The 16,841-nt window shown below is 39.6% G+C and overlaps 1 protein-coding gene and 2 pseudogenes across 12 annotated transcripts in view; all 3 read right to left on the bottom strand.

The window, feature by feature from the left end:
- Positions 1-16,841, bottom strand: part of TMCC1 (transmembrane and coiled-coil domain family 1) — a 272,181-nt gene that overhangs the window by 55,383 nt on the left and 199,957 nt on the right. The window contains exon 2 of one of the 12 annotated variants that reach the window (XM_053599175.1): positions 16,146-16,223. The exons of the other annotated variants lie outside the window; for them this stretch is intronic. Coding sequence (XP_053455150.1) covers positions 16,146-16,223 — 78 coding nt within the window. The remainder of the gene's footprint in view (positions 1-16,145; positions 16,224-16,841) is intronic. 12 annotated transcript variants of the gene reach the window in all.
- LOC128591582 (ATP synthase F(0) complex subunit B1, mitochondrial-like) lies at positions 7,040-7,820 on the bottom strand (annotated as a pseudogene).
- LOC128591583 (cytochrome b-c1 complex subunit 8-like) lies at positions 12,152-12,584 on the bottom strand (annotated as a pseudogene).

Below are 16,841 nucleotides of genomic sequence, written 5' to 3'. Positions count from 1 at the left end.
AACTGCAAGGCACCATAATGCTCTGAATACCATTATCTAGCTCAAGGAAGGGCCAAGTAACTCCCAAGTACTCTCTGCAAAGCAACTGCAGAGGCATACAAAGATTTATTTCAGAAACTGAAATGGTAATAAAACAGCATTTTTGATGTCATGTGACACAGTGTAGAATAGCGATCTCTAAACTTGAAGTCCACAAAGGGACAACTGTTTTCAAGAGTTCTAAGGCCCAATGAAAATGTATTATCACCTTTAATAAAGCTGGATTAGGCTTATTAAAATGATAAATAGCTAATTTTGTTTGTAATTATAACTACTCCAGGTGGTATCACTGTATCAGTGCTATTCAGAAATGCCAACTGGCTGTTAGTGGCTAATTATTTTTAAAAAGAAGAAAAAATAATATTATGTTGCTATAAGCAAACATTTTTACAACAGGAGGCTTATGAGGAAGAAGAAATTAAAAGAATCTTTGGTGGAGAGCAGGTTGATGTAAGTTTTACTTTCCAAGTGAGGCCACATCTTTGATACTAAAAAAAAAAAAAAACCCCAAAACCCCCAAAATACCAGCCAGGAGCCATGGCTCACCCCTGTAATCCCAGCACTTTGAGAGGCTAAGGTGGGAGGACTGCTTGAGGCCAGGAATTTCAGACTAGGCTGGGCAACACAGGGAGACCCATTTCTACAAAAATAAAACAAAACTTAAGTTGGGTGTATTGGTGCCTGCCCTTAGCTTCAGCTACCTGGGGGGCTATGCCAGAAGGGTCACTGGAGTCCAGCACTTTAAGGTTGTAGTGAGCTATGTTGTACCACTGTACTTCATCCAGCCTGAAAGACACAGTGAGATCCTGTCTTGAAAGGCAAATCATGCCCCCTCCAAACCTCCTGAAAAACAAAGGAAAAACCCAGCAAAGAAAATAAAATCATCCCCAAAATTTTCTCAGAAATTTTAAAAGTATAAAGTATATCATTAGAATATGCCCAAACATCACAATTTAGTGCCTACATTACTAGAAAATTACTACCTGAAAGTAACAGACAGTTATGTTGTTTTTAAAAACGCTATTCAGGGCTCCTGCCTGTAGTCCCTGTGCTTTGGGAGGCTTTGGCAGGAGTAATCGCTTGAGGCCATGAGTTCTAGATGAGTCTGTATGACATGGTGAGGCCTTGGTATCTACAAAAATATTAAAAACTTGGCTGGGCATAGTAGCCAGCATTTGTAGTCCCAGCTACTTGGGAGGCTGAGGGAAGAAGGTCACTTGAGCCAGGAATTTGGGATTACAGAGCTATGATCAGGACACTATTTTTTTTTTAAATTAAATCAGTAACTGTGTACTTTAATGCATTTATGGGTTACAATGTGCTGAACTGATAAACAGTATGGAATTCTTACATTGAACTGATTAACGTACAAATGTCTTACACAACAAACAAGCAAGCGAGGTGATAGTTACATTAATCAGGCCACTATTCTCAAATCGGGGCAACCCAGTCTCCTTCCAATGCTAGTCACCATAGTGAAGAGAAGAGCTGTTTTCAGGCTGTGTTCCATGAATGCCAGAAGTACATGTAAACCATCTCTTGAAATCCTTACTTGATTTTACTGTTCGATATAAGCTTAGAGAATAGGCCTTACCTTATTAAGATAGGGTGGATGGGTGTTAGTTTGCATAGAAGAGAACTGAGTCCTTGCTTTGCCACTCATTAGCTATGGGACTAGTGTGCTTTATCAGGCTTAAAATGAATCATGGTTTAGTACCTAACAAATAAAGACTGGAGATTACAAGGTGGAGGCTGGAGATAAGAAACCAGAGAAAGCATGAATTAGAATAGTTGAAAAGAAAAAAAAAAAACCTGTCAAAAGATAGTGAAATGAGAATAAGTATAAATTTAGCGATTAACACCAGAACAGAGTATGTACTACATACTTAATAAATATTGTTGAATGAAGGAATAACTGAATCTTTGGGATTAGATGAAGTTTAGGAGAAAAGATTAAAAAATTTTTTTACTCGGCTTGGGCACAGTGGTTCATGCACGTAACCCCAGTTACATGGGAGGGGCTGAAGCTGAAGGATCGCTCAGGAGCTCAGGAGCTCAGGAGCTCAGGAGTTCAAGAACAGCCTGAGCAAATGTGAGACTCTCATCTCTACAAAAAATGGAAAAAAATTAGCGGGGTGTTATGATGGGTACTTGTCAAGTAGTCCCTGCTACTTGAAAGGCTGAGGCAGGAGTTTGAGACTGCTATAAGACAGGGTGATACCATGGCACTCCAGCATGGTTGATAGAGTGAAACTCTTGTCTACAAAAAAAAAAAAAAAATTTTTTTTTTACTCTCTTGCTGATTAGATGATCTCAGAGTTAATACTAACTTCATTTTTTCCTGAGACAGTTTGTTTTAAAGCATTCTGCCTTCTGCTTTGGTAGTTTCAGCCTGAGAGGTCAAAGCCTTGAAAAAGAGAAGTGAGACCAGAGAGAAGATTACTTTAGACATAATAAGGATTGGGGTAGAAAAGTAGGAGAAGAAACGTAAAAGAAAAGGCCTAGTGATGCACCTGAAGGAGAAACCAGGAAGATGTTACCTACATATTAGAGACAAAGGAGAAGAACAATGAGAGAGAGAGAGAGAGAGAGAAGTCACCTAAGAAAAATAATACAATTCAAACAGGGAAAAGCTTTGGAAAGGGAAATTATGATTTCAGTCAGGCTGAGGTGGGAGGACTGCTTGAGGTCAATGGTTTGAAACCAGCTTGAGCATGAGGAAGTCCTTTCTCTACAAAAAAAAAAAAAAATAGAAAAAAATTAGCCAGGTATGGTGGTGTATGCCTGTAGTCCCAGCTACTCAGGAAACTAAGGTAGGAGGATTGCTTGGACCTAGGAGTTTGAGGTTACAGTGAGCTCTGATGATGGTACTGTGCTCTATCCTGGGTGACAGACTGAGATTCTGAAGAAAGAAAAGAAAGAGGGAGGGAGGAAAGAGAGAGAAAGAAAGAACTATGATTTCAAATTTAGATATTTTGAACTGCGATAAGGAAAAAACAGTCATTTAGAAATGTTTAGAAAGAAAGTTAAGAAGTTGCTATTTGATACAAAGAAAAAGATACAGCCAGGCCCAGTGGTTTAAGCCTGTAATCCTAGCACTTTGGGAGGCTGAGGTGGGTGGATTGCCTGAGCTCCCTGGTTCCAGACCAGCCTGAGCCAGAGGAGACCCCGGCTCTCTAAAAATAACTCCCTGCTAACTGGGAGGTGGCTGAGGCAAGAGAATTGCTTGAGCCCAAGAATTTGAGGGTGATGTGAGCTACAACACCATGGCACTCTACCGAGAGCAACAAAGTGAGACTCTGTCTCCAACGGGGAAAAAGAAAGATACAAAAGAAAAAGGGATAGTTCTATAACTAATATCAATATTTAATGTAAAATGACAAACGTGAAGCCATATAATGAATTCAGATGTTCTTTGGACCAGTATTTGTGTTTATATTAAATGGGAAGAGCATGTCTTAAGAGGAAAACTCTGCTGAGGTCAAAGTACATAATTTAAAAAAATTCCAATCTCACATTAGGTTTATATTAATCACAACAGCTGAATGAGAATCTTCACTGACTTGAAAAATAGCACATGTACACGTTCGCTATCAAAAGCTGGTGCTAACAAACAACTAACTCCTATTGGTTGACTGAACTGAATCAAAGCATATACAATAGGTATATACCAGTAATAATTCTAATCATAAAAGATAAAAGGAAGAAGATAAGGAAGATAACATTTCTACTAAGGTCAATAAATCCTAATAGAAAGTACAGAGAATTAATGTTTCTTCAGCTTCTAATTTAGATGTCAATGTTTCCTCAAAAGTCTTAGCTAGAAAGGATAGAATGGCAGCAAATGAGAGCTGTGAAAAGGGCATCAGATTCTGGGAGCATTGTCACTACCCTTGATATCTTTACAGATGGGGTTCTCACTCTCTATTTGGGAAGGAAAAGAAAGAAAAGGATGAGGAGGAGGAGGAAGAACGGAAGAAGAAGGACTATGCCTGGAAACTCTGGTGTCACCCCCAGCTATTCCTGATGTTGTCCACTGTGGGCATCTTTGGGCTCTGGCTCTCTCCTATTTCCCAAAGGAGGGGGGCCATCGCAGGGAGGAGGAGTTGATAAATTCCTGGACATCTGAAATGCTAATTGAATTTTACAATTCAAGAGTTTTTACAAAACATGATTCATTCTTTAAATACCTGTAAGCCCTCAATCTTGATTTTTTTTTTAACTTGTCAGAATTTAACAACAGATGCCATGCTCAGTGGCCTGGCTTCCTTAGGCCGTAGGCTTAAACTGCTTGAAATACTTTCTCAAAAAGTGCAAAAACTGGGAGGCCAGACATGTCGGCTCTTTTCTTAAGTCCCAGCACTTTGGGAGGCCAAGGCAGGAGTAATGTTTCAAGCCAAGAGTTCAAAGACCAGCCTGGGCAACATAGTAAGACTCCATCTCTAAATAAATAAATAAAAATAATTAGCCAGTTGCAGTGGTGCTCATCTATAGTCTTAGCTACTTGGGACTACACAATTCATATAAAACGTAAGTCTAACTTGGGAAGCTAAAATGGGAAGATCACTCCTGAGCCCAGGAGTAAGCTATGATTGGGCCACTGCACATCCAGCCTGGGCAACAGAGTAAAATCTGTCTCCTAAAGAAAGAAAACTAAAAATATAACAATAAAATGACTCTTCCTAAAGTGGAACAGAGAGGAAACCTGCTTCTGAGGTTTCTGTATTCCATTAGAATACACAGATTGCTATTAGCATTTGAATGGGTAAATCAACATAGCCTAAACTCTTAAAAGTGAAATTTGGACTCAGCTACTGTTCAACAATCTATTGAGAATTGCTTGAGCCCAAGAGTTTGAGGTTGCTGTGAGCTATGATGCTACAGCACTCAAAGTAAGACTTTGTCTCCAAAAAAAAAAAAAAAAAACTTGTCTCCTTAAAGTTCTTGTCAAGAACTTTTGAAACTACTCACAAGATAAAGCTTCCCAAAAGTTATGCGAGACGCAAAGTTATTTCTAACTGGGGGGGGGGGGATAGGGGGGAAACGGGCAGGAGAGATATGGAAGGACCATGTAGGTAGATACAGGGCAAAATTAGCTTTAAAACTTGATAATAAAAAGCATTCCTTGTATACTGTTGTTATTTCAGGTCCCTACTAGTCAATGAACTCTTTCAGGTAGGTCATGGTCTTATATTTACTTCTGGTTCTCCACTACCAGGCAAATAGTTTGGATTTAAAAAATACCTGTTGAATGAATCAATAAAAAAACATAAATCATCTCACCTCAAATAACTGTTTATATTATCTGCTATTTGTTATATTGGTAGTTGTGGCTGGGTTTTGAATTGAAAATCTTTTTTAGGTGTATGTATCTCATGTTTTACAGGGCTACCTCTGATTGCTGGGCAGTATTTGTCCATTTATTAATTTCAATCCTCTAAGATTCTCTAATCATATTAACAGTAGAGACATGGGGAAAAAAAAGAAACTCCCTAAAGATCCCAAATTAGAGTTGATGGGGGCCTGAAGATAGTCTACCCCATGATGAAATATATTTAATATATCTTAGGGAAAAAAGTAATTCAAAATTAAAATTACGAGAAAAATTTCTTTTTTCTTTTCTCTTCTCTTGCCTCAGCCTCCTGAGTAGCTGGGACTACAGGCACCTGCCACAACACCCGGCTATTTTTAGAGACAGGGTCTCACTTTAGCTCAGGCTGATCTTAAACTCCTGAGCTCAGGCATTCCACCCGCCTCACCCTCCCAGAGTGCTAAGATTACAGGCCTGAGCCACTGCACGGGGCCTTGCAAAACATTTTAAAGTTAAAATTGAGATGATTGCTAAAGCTCTATAAGATGTTATAGAATTTGTAGGTCACTAATTTAGAGGATTTGAAAAGTCCTATTAAAATTCCTAGTAATTTAGTGCTTTGTCTTATACATTGAAGGAAATACTTTAGCAAGACAAAACTATCCATGATCAATTGATAAACACATGTTCTTTAGTGTCTTTTTATAAACAGAAATGGGAATATTATCAGGTATTTCTTTTTATTTTCTTTTGAGACAGGGTCTTTTCTGTTGCCTATGCTAGAGTACAGTGATATCATAATAGCTAACTGTAACCTTAAACTCCCGTGCTCAAGTGACCCTCTTGCCTTAGCCTCCCCAGCAGCTGGAATTTACAGGCACACATCATCGTGCTTGGCTAATTTTTTAATTTTTTGTAGAGATGAAGTCTCACTATGTTGCCCGGCTGGTCTTGAACTCATGGCCTCAAGTAATCCTCCTTCCTCAGTCTTCCAAAGGGCTAGGGATACATGCATAAGCCATTGCACCCAGCCTAGAAATTTAATTTATTCTTTTTTTTTTTTCCAATTGTCATTTTATTGCAAAATGGTGAAATTAATTACAAATTTAAATCATAACTTGGTAACCTTTAGTTAAGCAGTGCATTTTAACAAAGCAAATCTTTTATTCAAAAGTAATTATGTGACTCGGCACCTGTAGCTCAAGCAGCTAAGGTGCCAGCCACACACACCAGAGCTGGTGGGTTCGAATCCAGCCTGGGCCTGCCAAACAACAATGACAACTACAACCAAAAAATAGCCAGGCGTTGTGGCGGATGCCTGTAGTCCTAGCTACTTGGGAGGCGGAAGCAAGAGAATCACTTAAGCCCAGGAGTTGGAGGTTGCTGTGAGCTGTGATGCCACAGCACTCCACCCAGGGCGATAGCTTGAGACTCTGTCTGAAAGACAAAAAACAAAACGAAACAAAACAAAGGTAATTATGTAACAATTCAAAACGCACAAGAGGAAGGGTGAGAAACATCTAACTGGTCAATAGATTTAGTTCTTTGACTATATGAAAATTCAAACTTTCATTTTTAGGAAAGGTAAACCGTAATTTCCATACAGACAGAAATATGGAAAGATTTTGTCACACTGACTAGTTTCCTTCAATTAACTGTTTCTAGTTGTCTCAATTGGGAAAGATACATTTACAGAACTGGCTGTACTTTTGCCTTCTTTGGGAGCAGCTTTAGATCTACAATGCACTTGGCAATCGTCTCCTTTTCCTGCTGTGCAGAGATGCTCTGCACCACGCTGCTCCACCCAGTTTATCATGTGGTCCTGTTCCTTTCGACGCATCATGTTCTGCACAGAAATGTGACAGTCCAGGTGATTTTTCACCTCCTTTTATACTCTATGTAGCCATTTGGGTAAGTAAGCTCTAAGGCCATAGCAATGTTATTCCTCTGGACATCAAAAAGGTAATGCTGCTTCTTAACCAGTGCCTGATGTGACTTTTCCATATAAATCGCATCCTGGATTTGTTTGATGGGACCTTGCTTCACCTCTTCGAGCTGGGCAAGTTTCTGCTCATTGAGTTTATCAGCAAATTCTCCAATAGAGGCACCGTTTTTTTTTTGTTTTTTTTTTTTAACTACATAGACAAATAATCCTACTATTGATAGTAGAAAAGGTCTCTGGGGTAATCACATATATTTCTTTGGATGGAGAATACAAGATAACCCCAATTCTGAGCATGCAGGGTCCTGTTACACCAGTTTTAGGATAAAAAAACTGGAAGAATTCCTCTGGGATCAGTCCAAAACGAACTTTCCCTCCATATTCAGGAAGAGGTGGTAGAGGGGCAAGACTTGGCTGTCCAGTATGAAAGATCCTTGTTGCCTGTGACACCCCTGGACCTAGGAGGGCTGAGTTCTTCAAAGAGGCAGCCGCTGTGGTGGAGGCAGAAAGTACTACTCAGGACATCATGGTCAGGGAAGGTCCAGACAGCAATCTTAGCATCCCTGTGACCCTGACCAGAGAGCTCAATTATTCTTTCAACTAGTAGGAACTTTGTGTTCTCTCAAGGGTTTTCATATTGTGATTATATGAACAAGACTTCTGATATAATATCCTTATATTAAAGTAATATTAATACTTCCTTCCTCATAATTTCAAAGGACTAAGACATCCTAATTCTTAAATGTATTGCACTGTATGTATAATTTTATGTCATTAAGAGCTTTTAGATTAAGATCTCACTAGGCAAAGGCTCTCTTTTTGTATGTAACTCTTAACAATTTGCTAGTGAATCTAATCACAGCTTTTAATTTACTTCCTGTTTGCTTTCTCTTTAACCGAAAATAATGCTAAGAATAGTTTCCCTTTTCATAAATCACATAACTGTGGTACAGATGAATTACATAATGTGATAGCCTCTGCTTTTATTTGAGAACACCTCTAAATTCCAATTCTGTTGCTTAAAATTTTAATTATTCCTTTCAGCTGCCTAACATCTTCAACTCTGAGTAAGCATGACAAAATCTAAGCCAAGGAGTTAATGAAAAAGATACGCCCTGAATCCCTTTAATAAATCAATATAAAAGTTATGATTTAATAAAAAATAATTAATTAAAAAAACAGATAGGGATATCCCAAAGGAAGCCATCAGAGAACTTTTTCTAGGCTGACATTTATCCAAATTAGTAATCTTTTCATTCATCTATCACTCTCTCACTTAAATATCAGTTATTATTTCCCCCCAAAGATATCACAAAAGACTCTATTAAATGCACTGTTGAAATCCTGATACTCTACTCCTTCAGAGTAACTCTGATCTACTACTACAGTAATCTATCAAAAAAGGAAATGAGTTTAATCTAGGACAATTTAAATTCAGAAATCTATTTAATAACCTAGTAATTAGGGTTTCCCTTATAAAGTACTTATTTAGGTACTCTTAACTTGTGGTCTTTAATTAAATGCTAAGGAGACTGAAAATTTGTCTGTTTTTCAAATAATTAACAGTATCCAGAAAATACCTTTGCATGTCTAATTTTAAGATTTATAAAATAGCTGGGTATGTGGAAAGCGCCTGCAGTCTCAGCTACTCAGGAGCTGTGATGTGAGCTATGATGCCATGGCCCTCTACCCAGGGTGACAGAGTAAGACTCTGTCCCTTCCTCCCAAAAAAGCATTTATAAAAAACCTGAACTTACACATTACAGTTCTACTTTAAGATTCTTAATGTTTTAAAAACTTTAGATCACCAATAAATACTACTTAACTTTTCTTTGGTTATTCCATAATTTTGAGGTTAAAGTTCTTTGCTGCTATACAATGAAAATTTTATTTTATACCATAAATCTATATTATTCATATAAAATAAAAATAACCAGAGATGAACATTCTGTTTAAATACCACATAAAGTGTCAAATATATTGAGTTCCATTTGTATATTTTGGCTTTATACTTTTTAACAAAGATTGATATTCTCAAGTAGCAGGACAAAGTAATATGACAATAATATACACTAATAAAGACAGAGCAAGTCTGAATTGAAAACAATGTCTATCTAAGGATAAGGCTTTTGTGTCAACCAAAATTCCCAGTGAATCTTAAAAAAATAAAACCCACTTAAGTACCAAGAAGATCTACTTTCAGATTAAAGATCTCTGCTTTTGGACGGTCTTGAAAGAGTTGCAAGGCAGCTATTATTCCATTTTAATACGAGGAACTTGAGGCTCATTAAGAAGTTCAAATTCTTCAGAGACTAAGGACTATTGAGAAATTACACTAAATTTGCAGATGAGATATTCTAAATCCAAATTCTTTGTTTTAATGACTCATACTATGGCTAATCCTAAGAGGCCAGTCAACAAGCATAAACTCTTAGCTTAGTTACCGTAAATGCAAACCACACAATTCTACTTAAAGATTGCAGACTTTGCCAGATGAGGTGGCTCATGTCTGTAATCCCAGCACTGTGAGAGGCTGAGGGGGAGGATTGCTTGAGTTCAGGTGTTCGAGGCTTCTCTGAGTGAGAGTGAGACCCTCGACTCATGAAAAAAAAAAAAAAAATCAAAAAACCCAGCCAGGCGTCACAGCAAGCATCTGTAATCCCAGCAGCTTCAGAGGCTGAGGCAGCAGGATGCCCAAGCCTGAGTCTGAGGTTGCAATGAGCTACAACGCCATTGCACTCTGCTCAGGCAGTAGGGTAGAACTCTGTCTCAAAAAAAAAAAAAAAAAAAAAAAAGTCACAGACTTTACAAAGCACCAATTATATATAGGTCAGCACTTAGTAAAAGAAGAAGATACTGAATCTAATGAGAGGGTTTGTAAAAGACAGAAAGTTAGGATATTTGTGGTCCAAGTCCTCACACCAAAATTTCAAATCTACATTCTCAGTCAGTTCTAGGCAAGCAGACTGAAGCACTCCTAAATCATAGCCACTTAATAAAGATTTAACCTACTTTAAAAGTTCATTTCTCACCTGTTTATAAGAAATTGATCTTGACTAATACAATCAACATGAACTTCTAAAATGTTTGAGACCAGCCTGAGTCAGAGCAAGACCTCATCTGTAAAAAACAGCCGGTTGTGGCGGGTGCCTGTAGTCATAGCTACTTGGGAGGTTGAGGCAAGAGAATCACTTGAGCCCAAGAGTTTGAGGTTGCTGTGAGCTGTGACACTACAGCACTCTACTGAGGGCTACAAAGTGAGACCCTGTCTCAAAAAAAAAAGAAAAAAGAAAGAAAGAAAAGAAAAAAGGAAGGTGCCCAGATTTTTCAAACAGATAATTTACATGAAGCAACAATGAAAAATAAAAGCCAACTTCAATTGGGCTTCTATATTTCCTAGAAGTGATTCCCTATAACTTCCCCTCCCAAGTTTCTGCTGAATGTTAAAATACTTTCTTCTACCCAAGTATCAATCTAAACAGTTTGTATTCTCTGCTTAGCCTCAGACTTCCACCACTACTACACATTTCAGTAACAGCAAACCAGAATTAAAGGATACATTGTAATTCTATTTCAGGGCCTTCTACACATCTCAAAATTTCCTATTTTATTATGTGAAAAATAATACTGGATGGTGAATGAACTGATTTAAATTCAAAAATAGGCTCCTAAGTATACCTGACTAGTAGAGGACTCCCTGTACTTCAAGCACGGAAGACGCACATACAGTTCACACATACCCACCCACCCATCCATCCTTCTTGTTCTCTCTCACCCTTACAGATAGGGTCAGGACTATAAACATGAAGATGACAATTATGGTAACAGAGAAAAGTATCTTCAAGGTTCTTTGTCTTCTCTGATGATAAAATGCTTTCCTTCCTAGATCCAACCATATCCCCACACTCTCCTATTTAGTATATGCTGAAAGTGAAATATATATGAATTGAAGTCTAAGGAGCATACCTGTATTAGCGACATTCCTTATTTTGCAGTTCAAAGTAACCTCTCTTCAGTTTTCTGAAACTTCTAAACTGTCTTGTTTTTCAGAAATTTCTTACCTTCCTAACTAGGTTTTTGTTTTGTTTTGAGACAGAGTCTCACTTTGTCATCCTCAGTGGAGTGCTGTAGCGACATAGCTCATAGCAACCTCAAACTCTTGGGCTCAAGTGATTCTCTTGCCTCAGCCTCCCAAATAGCTGGGACTACAGGTGCTCACAACGCCAGGCTATTTTTTAGAGACAGGGTCTCACTCTTGCTCAGGCTGGTCTCCAAACTGCGAGCTCAGGCCAGCCACCTGCCTTGGCCTCCCAGAGTGCTAGGATTATAGGTGTGAGCCACCGCACCCACCCATAGTATTTTTTAAAATTTGTATATATTCTACTTGACAGTACGAGTCCTTAAGTCAGAGACTGTGTCTTATTCATGTTTTTGTTTGAAACAGAACCTCAAGCTATCGCCCTGGGTAGAGTGCTATGGCATCACAGCTCACAGCAACCTCCAACTCCTGGGCTCAAGTGATTCTCCTGCCTCCGCCTCCCAAGTAGCTGGGACTACAGGCACCTGCCACAGTGCCCGGCTATTTTTTGGTTGCAGCCGTCATTGTTGTTTGGCCAGCAGGGGCTGGATTCTAACCCACCAGCTCAGGTGTATGTGGCTGGCACCTCAGCTCTTGAGCTGCAGGCCCCGAGCCTTCTTTTTTTTTTTTTTTTTTTTAAGAGCTAGGCTCTTACTCTGTTGCCCAGGCTCGAGTACAGTAGCATAATCACAGCTCACTATAATCTTGAACTCCTAGACTCAATCCTTCTGCCTCAGCTTCCTGAGTAGCTAGGACTACAGGGGCATGCCACCATGCTTGGCCAATTAAAATAAATCATCATTTTTATTATTTTTAGAGATGGGGTCTTGCTATGTTGCCCAGGCTTGTCTCAAACTTCTACTTTTTTTTTTTTGCACACAGGAAGTTTATTGTGTCTTCAAGACACTACACCGCATATTCCTCTTCTGGAGAAGGATTTGTCATATCAGAGGCAGGGAAACATCATCCAAATGAGTTGCTCATTTGTTATTTTCATAGACAGCTGGATTCTTCCTTTTGGATTTCTCGAACTCCTCAGTCCCCCATGTGTAGACAAGATAAAACACTACAAATGGCGGCGCCACCCGAAGGAAAGATGCCTGAATGCAGCGAATCATGTTGTGAAGTAGTGGAAAAGCACGCTGCTCAAAGGGTGACAAGCTGTAAGTGATCACATGTCACAACGGCGTCAGGTTCCCAAACTTGCGACCCATAGTGGCAGAGGCCTGCAGCAGCGGCCTCCATGCACCACTTCTGGTGAGATCGGAAGCTGCTGGGGGCTCAAACTTCTACTTTTAAGAGATCCTTCTGCTTTAGCCTCCCAAAGTATAGGGATTATAAGCAGCCACTACCTGGCCCCAGATTTTTTGGGGAGATGTATCAAAAATTATATGTGAATTTTTCAACATGGGGGGTGTCTGTGCCTCTTGCTCAAAGGTCAACAATATTTGGTCTTCCTCTTGTACTTGGCATATAACTACTACAGTCCTTGGATCTCCAAAGTGATGTATCTTTTTGTATGTTAATAAGATGGCTGATGATCATAGCTTCAGAATGGGAGGCTGGTCAGGAAAAATACCAAAGCATCCTTGGAGGTTTGGAACTTTAGCCCTATTCCCCAACCTCCTGGAGAGAAGAGGGGCTTAAAGTTAGGTTGATCATCAATGGCCAATGATTTCATGCCTATGCAATGAAACTTCCACAAAACCCCAAAAGGATGGTGTTGGAGAGCTAGATGAACACATGGAAGTTCCTGAAGGATGCTGCACCTGGAGATGGCATGGATGCTCCACGTCCCTTCCCGTATGCCTTGCCTCCGTATCTTTTCATTCAGATCCTTTGCAATAAACCAGTAAACGTGTTTCCCTGAGTTCTATGACCTGCTCTAGCAAATAAAACCCAAAGAGGGGGTCATGGGAATCCTGATTCACAGTTGGTTAGTCAAAAGCACAGGCAAAAAATCTGGAGGTTGTGAGGGGCATTGGAAGTGGAGCAGTCTTGTGGGACCAAGTCTTCAACTACTGTAATCTGACACTATCTCCAGGTACACACTGTCAGCACAGCCCTGAATTCAATTAGAGGACACCCAGCTGGTGTCAGAATTGCTTGCTCCCTCCTGGGGGGAAGAAATTCCCACATATCTGGTGTCAGAAGCACAGCGGGAGAGTATACTGGGGGAAAGTTCTTTTTTTTTTTTTAGAGTGAGAGAGAGGCTCACTCTGTCTTCTGGGCTAGAGTGCAGTGGCATCATCATAGCTCACTGCAACCTCAAATTGCCGGGCACAAACAATTCTCCTGCCTCAGCCTCTCCAGTAGCTGGGACCACAGACTGCAGCACCACACCTACCTAATTTTTCTATTTTTTTGTAAAGACAGGGTTCTCATGCTTGCTCTGGCTGATTTCAAACTGCTGGCCTCAGGCTGAGGGCCTATAGCCCAGTGGTTAGAGGGCTGGCCCTGTATACCAAGGGTGGCAGAGTCTAACCTGGCATGGGCCTGCTTAACCAAACAACGACAACAACAAACCCCCCCCCAAAACTCCTGGCCTTCAGCAATCCTCCCACTAGGATTATGTAGGTATGAGCAACTAAGCCTGGCCTGAGTTGTTTTTTTTCCCCCACTCAATTCTCTTTACATTCAAAGAGCAAGCCAGTCCTTAAAAATTGCTTTCAGGTTGGGAGCAGTGGCTCATACCTGTAATCCTAGTACTCTGGGAGCCTAAGGTTGGGGGACTGCTTGAGCTCAGGAGTTCAAGACCAGCCTAAGAGTAAGACTGAGAGACCTGTCTCCCTACTAAAAATAGAAAAATTAACAGGATGTCATGGCATGTGCCTGTAGTCCCAGCTACTTGGGAGGCTGAAGCAAGAGGATTGCACAAATTGGGGAGTTGGAGGCTGTAGTGAGCTATGATTACACTGTTACACTCTATCCAGTGCAATAGAGTAAGACTCTCGAAAAAAGGGGGAGAAAGGGCCTTCAAAGGCATTTGATCTGGCCCTCTGTGTGGTAGATTAATAGCCACATTCATCCACTCTAATAAGCCCCTCCCTTTACAATTTAACTTCCCCACGCCTATCAAGGGGTCAATCTATTTCTTCATTCTGGGTAACTGGGTAAGGCCATGGACTTGCTTTGGCCAAGTGAAATGTTAGCAAATGTGACACAAGCAGAGGCCTATTAAAGTGTTTGTGCTTTGGGGTTTGCCCTCTCTTGTTGCACTGAGACCTCCAACATACCTTATACATCAGTTATTGACAACCCATCCTTACAAATGTTCAGGTTAAAATCTTTGTACCACATGGAGAAAGAGGCCCAACCAACAGCCAATGTCAACTGCCAGCTATGTGAAGAGGGAGGCCATCTTAGACCGTCCAGCCCCACCTGAGCCACCCAATGACTTAATCGTGCAAAGCAACAAGAGCCATCTAGCTGATCCCAGCCCAAATGGCTGACTCAAAGAACTGTGAACAAATAAAATAGTAGTTTTAAGCCACTAAATTTTAGGGTGATTTGTTACATGGTAATGGGTAACTAAGACATTCTGTGTATTTTTGATACCCCATTTCCTATTACTCTTCCCTCTCTTAATTCTTACTCTTAGGTTGGGACAAACAGGAAGGGGTGAACAGATGCTTTGTCTAGGGTGGGGAGGGGTTTCCACTGAGAGACAGATGACACTACACTAAGTCCAGAGAGACATTAAAATGAGATAATAATCACATCCTAGTCCCCACCTTGAGCTATGTATTTATCTTTTGAAACTGTACTGCCATGGGAAACTATAAATTAACCTCACAATGCTACACTGGACACTATAACCCACACCCTGTGACATAACAATATATAACCAACTGATCACTAATCAATGTTATTTCTGTTAACCAATGAGAATTCCTGACAACTTTCTATCAGCCCAGTGCCAGTTCTCCTTTACAAGAGGAGAACTTTAAAAATCCACTTGTAACTGTGGCTAATTGAAATATATATTCAGGGAAGCTATTTAATACAGCAACAGCCCAATGTAGATAAAACTTGTTTAAAACTTACAGCATCTATATATGAGCAAATGATTACACATGTGTGTTCTAAATTTCCAATGTACATTCTGGGCATTAGTATAAAAAACTCAGGCAAGTCAACATTGTCAAGGAATTGACTGGAATGTTTTGCATTACATACATGACTTTAACACAAACACACAGATATATGGCATTGCAGGATTACTGTTTAGAATTGGTAGACATCTGGGAATACTATAATCTTATATAATACAATACAGATACAAGTTCAACAAACACAGAGTAGGTTCCATAGTGTTCCATTTTCTAAAACTCTTCATTTATTTCTTAGAGTCAGCAGCATTTTCCCCTCTCCAGTTTACCTTCAAAATATTTATTTTGTAATTTAGAACAAGTTCTTCATAAAGCATGGTGCAATCTCATGTAGGGAGGTCATATATGAATCCCAACCTATAGTAGTTAAATTAAAACTAGTTAAAAATTTCAGATACTAGCAGTAAATACCTAATTTCTGAATATTTTAATCACTGTTTTGGCAAGAATATTTTAGTCTACTAGAGTTGATGAAGTTCAAGTAAGAGAGACAAGGGTACGGAAGCAAGGAAATGGTTTAATCTGTAATTATCCACCCAGGTACTAACTAAAATTTTTAGCAAAGTTTCCCTACTTTCATGAGTTAATGAAATCACTGGATAAAATGAAATTGACCAAAAATGTTTAAAGTATTTTTTATGAGCTGGGTCCAGGGTCTCATACCTGTAATCCTAGCACTCTGGGAGGTTGAAGCAGGAGGATCCTTGAGTTCAGGAGTTTGAGACCAGCCTGAGACCCCATCTGTTCTAAAATAGAAAAATTAGCCAAATGCTATGCCAGGCACCTACAGTCCCAAGATACTTGGAAGCGGAGGCAAAAGGATCACTTGAGCCCAGGAGTTTGAGGTTGCTGTAAGCTAGGCTGATGCCATAGCATTTTAGCTTGGGCAACAGAGTGAGACTCTGGCTCAAAACAAACAAACAAAATATATATACACACACACACATATATACACACGTGTGTGTGTGTATATATGTATATCTCCATCCTTTATGGTCGCCTTCTCCCTTCCTCCACTTGACTATCAAGAATGAAGAAACAGGAGTTTACTGCTGTTCTACCATAGTCTTCACTCACTATCTTTTTAGGGCTCTCCTATAAATCCTCTCCTTCTGATCACCCCATGTACTCTTGGTTTGCATTTTTAAGAAAACACAGACAAGTAAACCAACCTTTTATAACCTCAGAACAAACAGAGATGTGCCAGAATTTCTGAATCCAAGTTACAGAACAAACAACACAGAAAGCGGACACAGATGAGAGGCATAAATCTGTTAACAAAGTTGGCATTTAAATTACCAACCATAAGGCATAAGAAAGTAATTCAATCATATTTCAGAGAGAAGAATCTGTTTGAAG

Source organism: Nycticebus coucang, chromosome 8 (assembly GCF_027406575.1).
Source record: "Nycticebus coucang isolate mNycCou1 chromosome 8, mNycCou1.pri, whole genome shotgun sequence".
Taxonomy (NCBI): Eukaryota; Metazoa; Chordata; class Mammalia; order Primates; family Lorisidae; genus Nycticebus; species Nycticebus coucang.
This window is presented reverse-complemented; position numbering and strand designations above follow the sequence as displayed.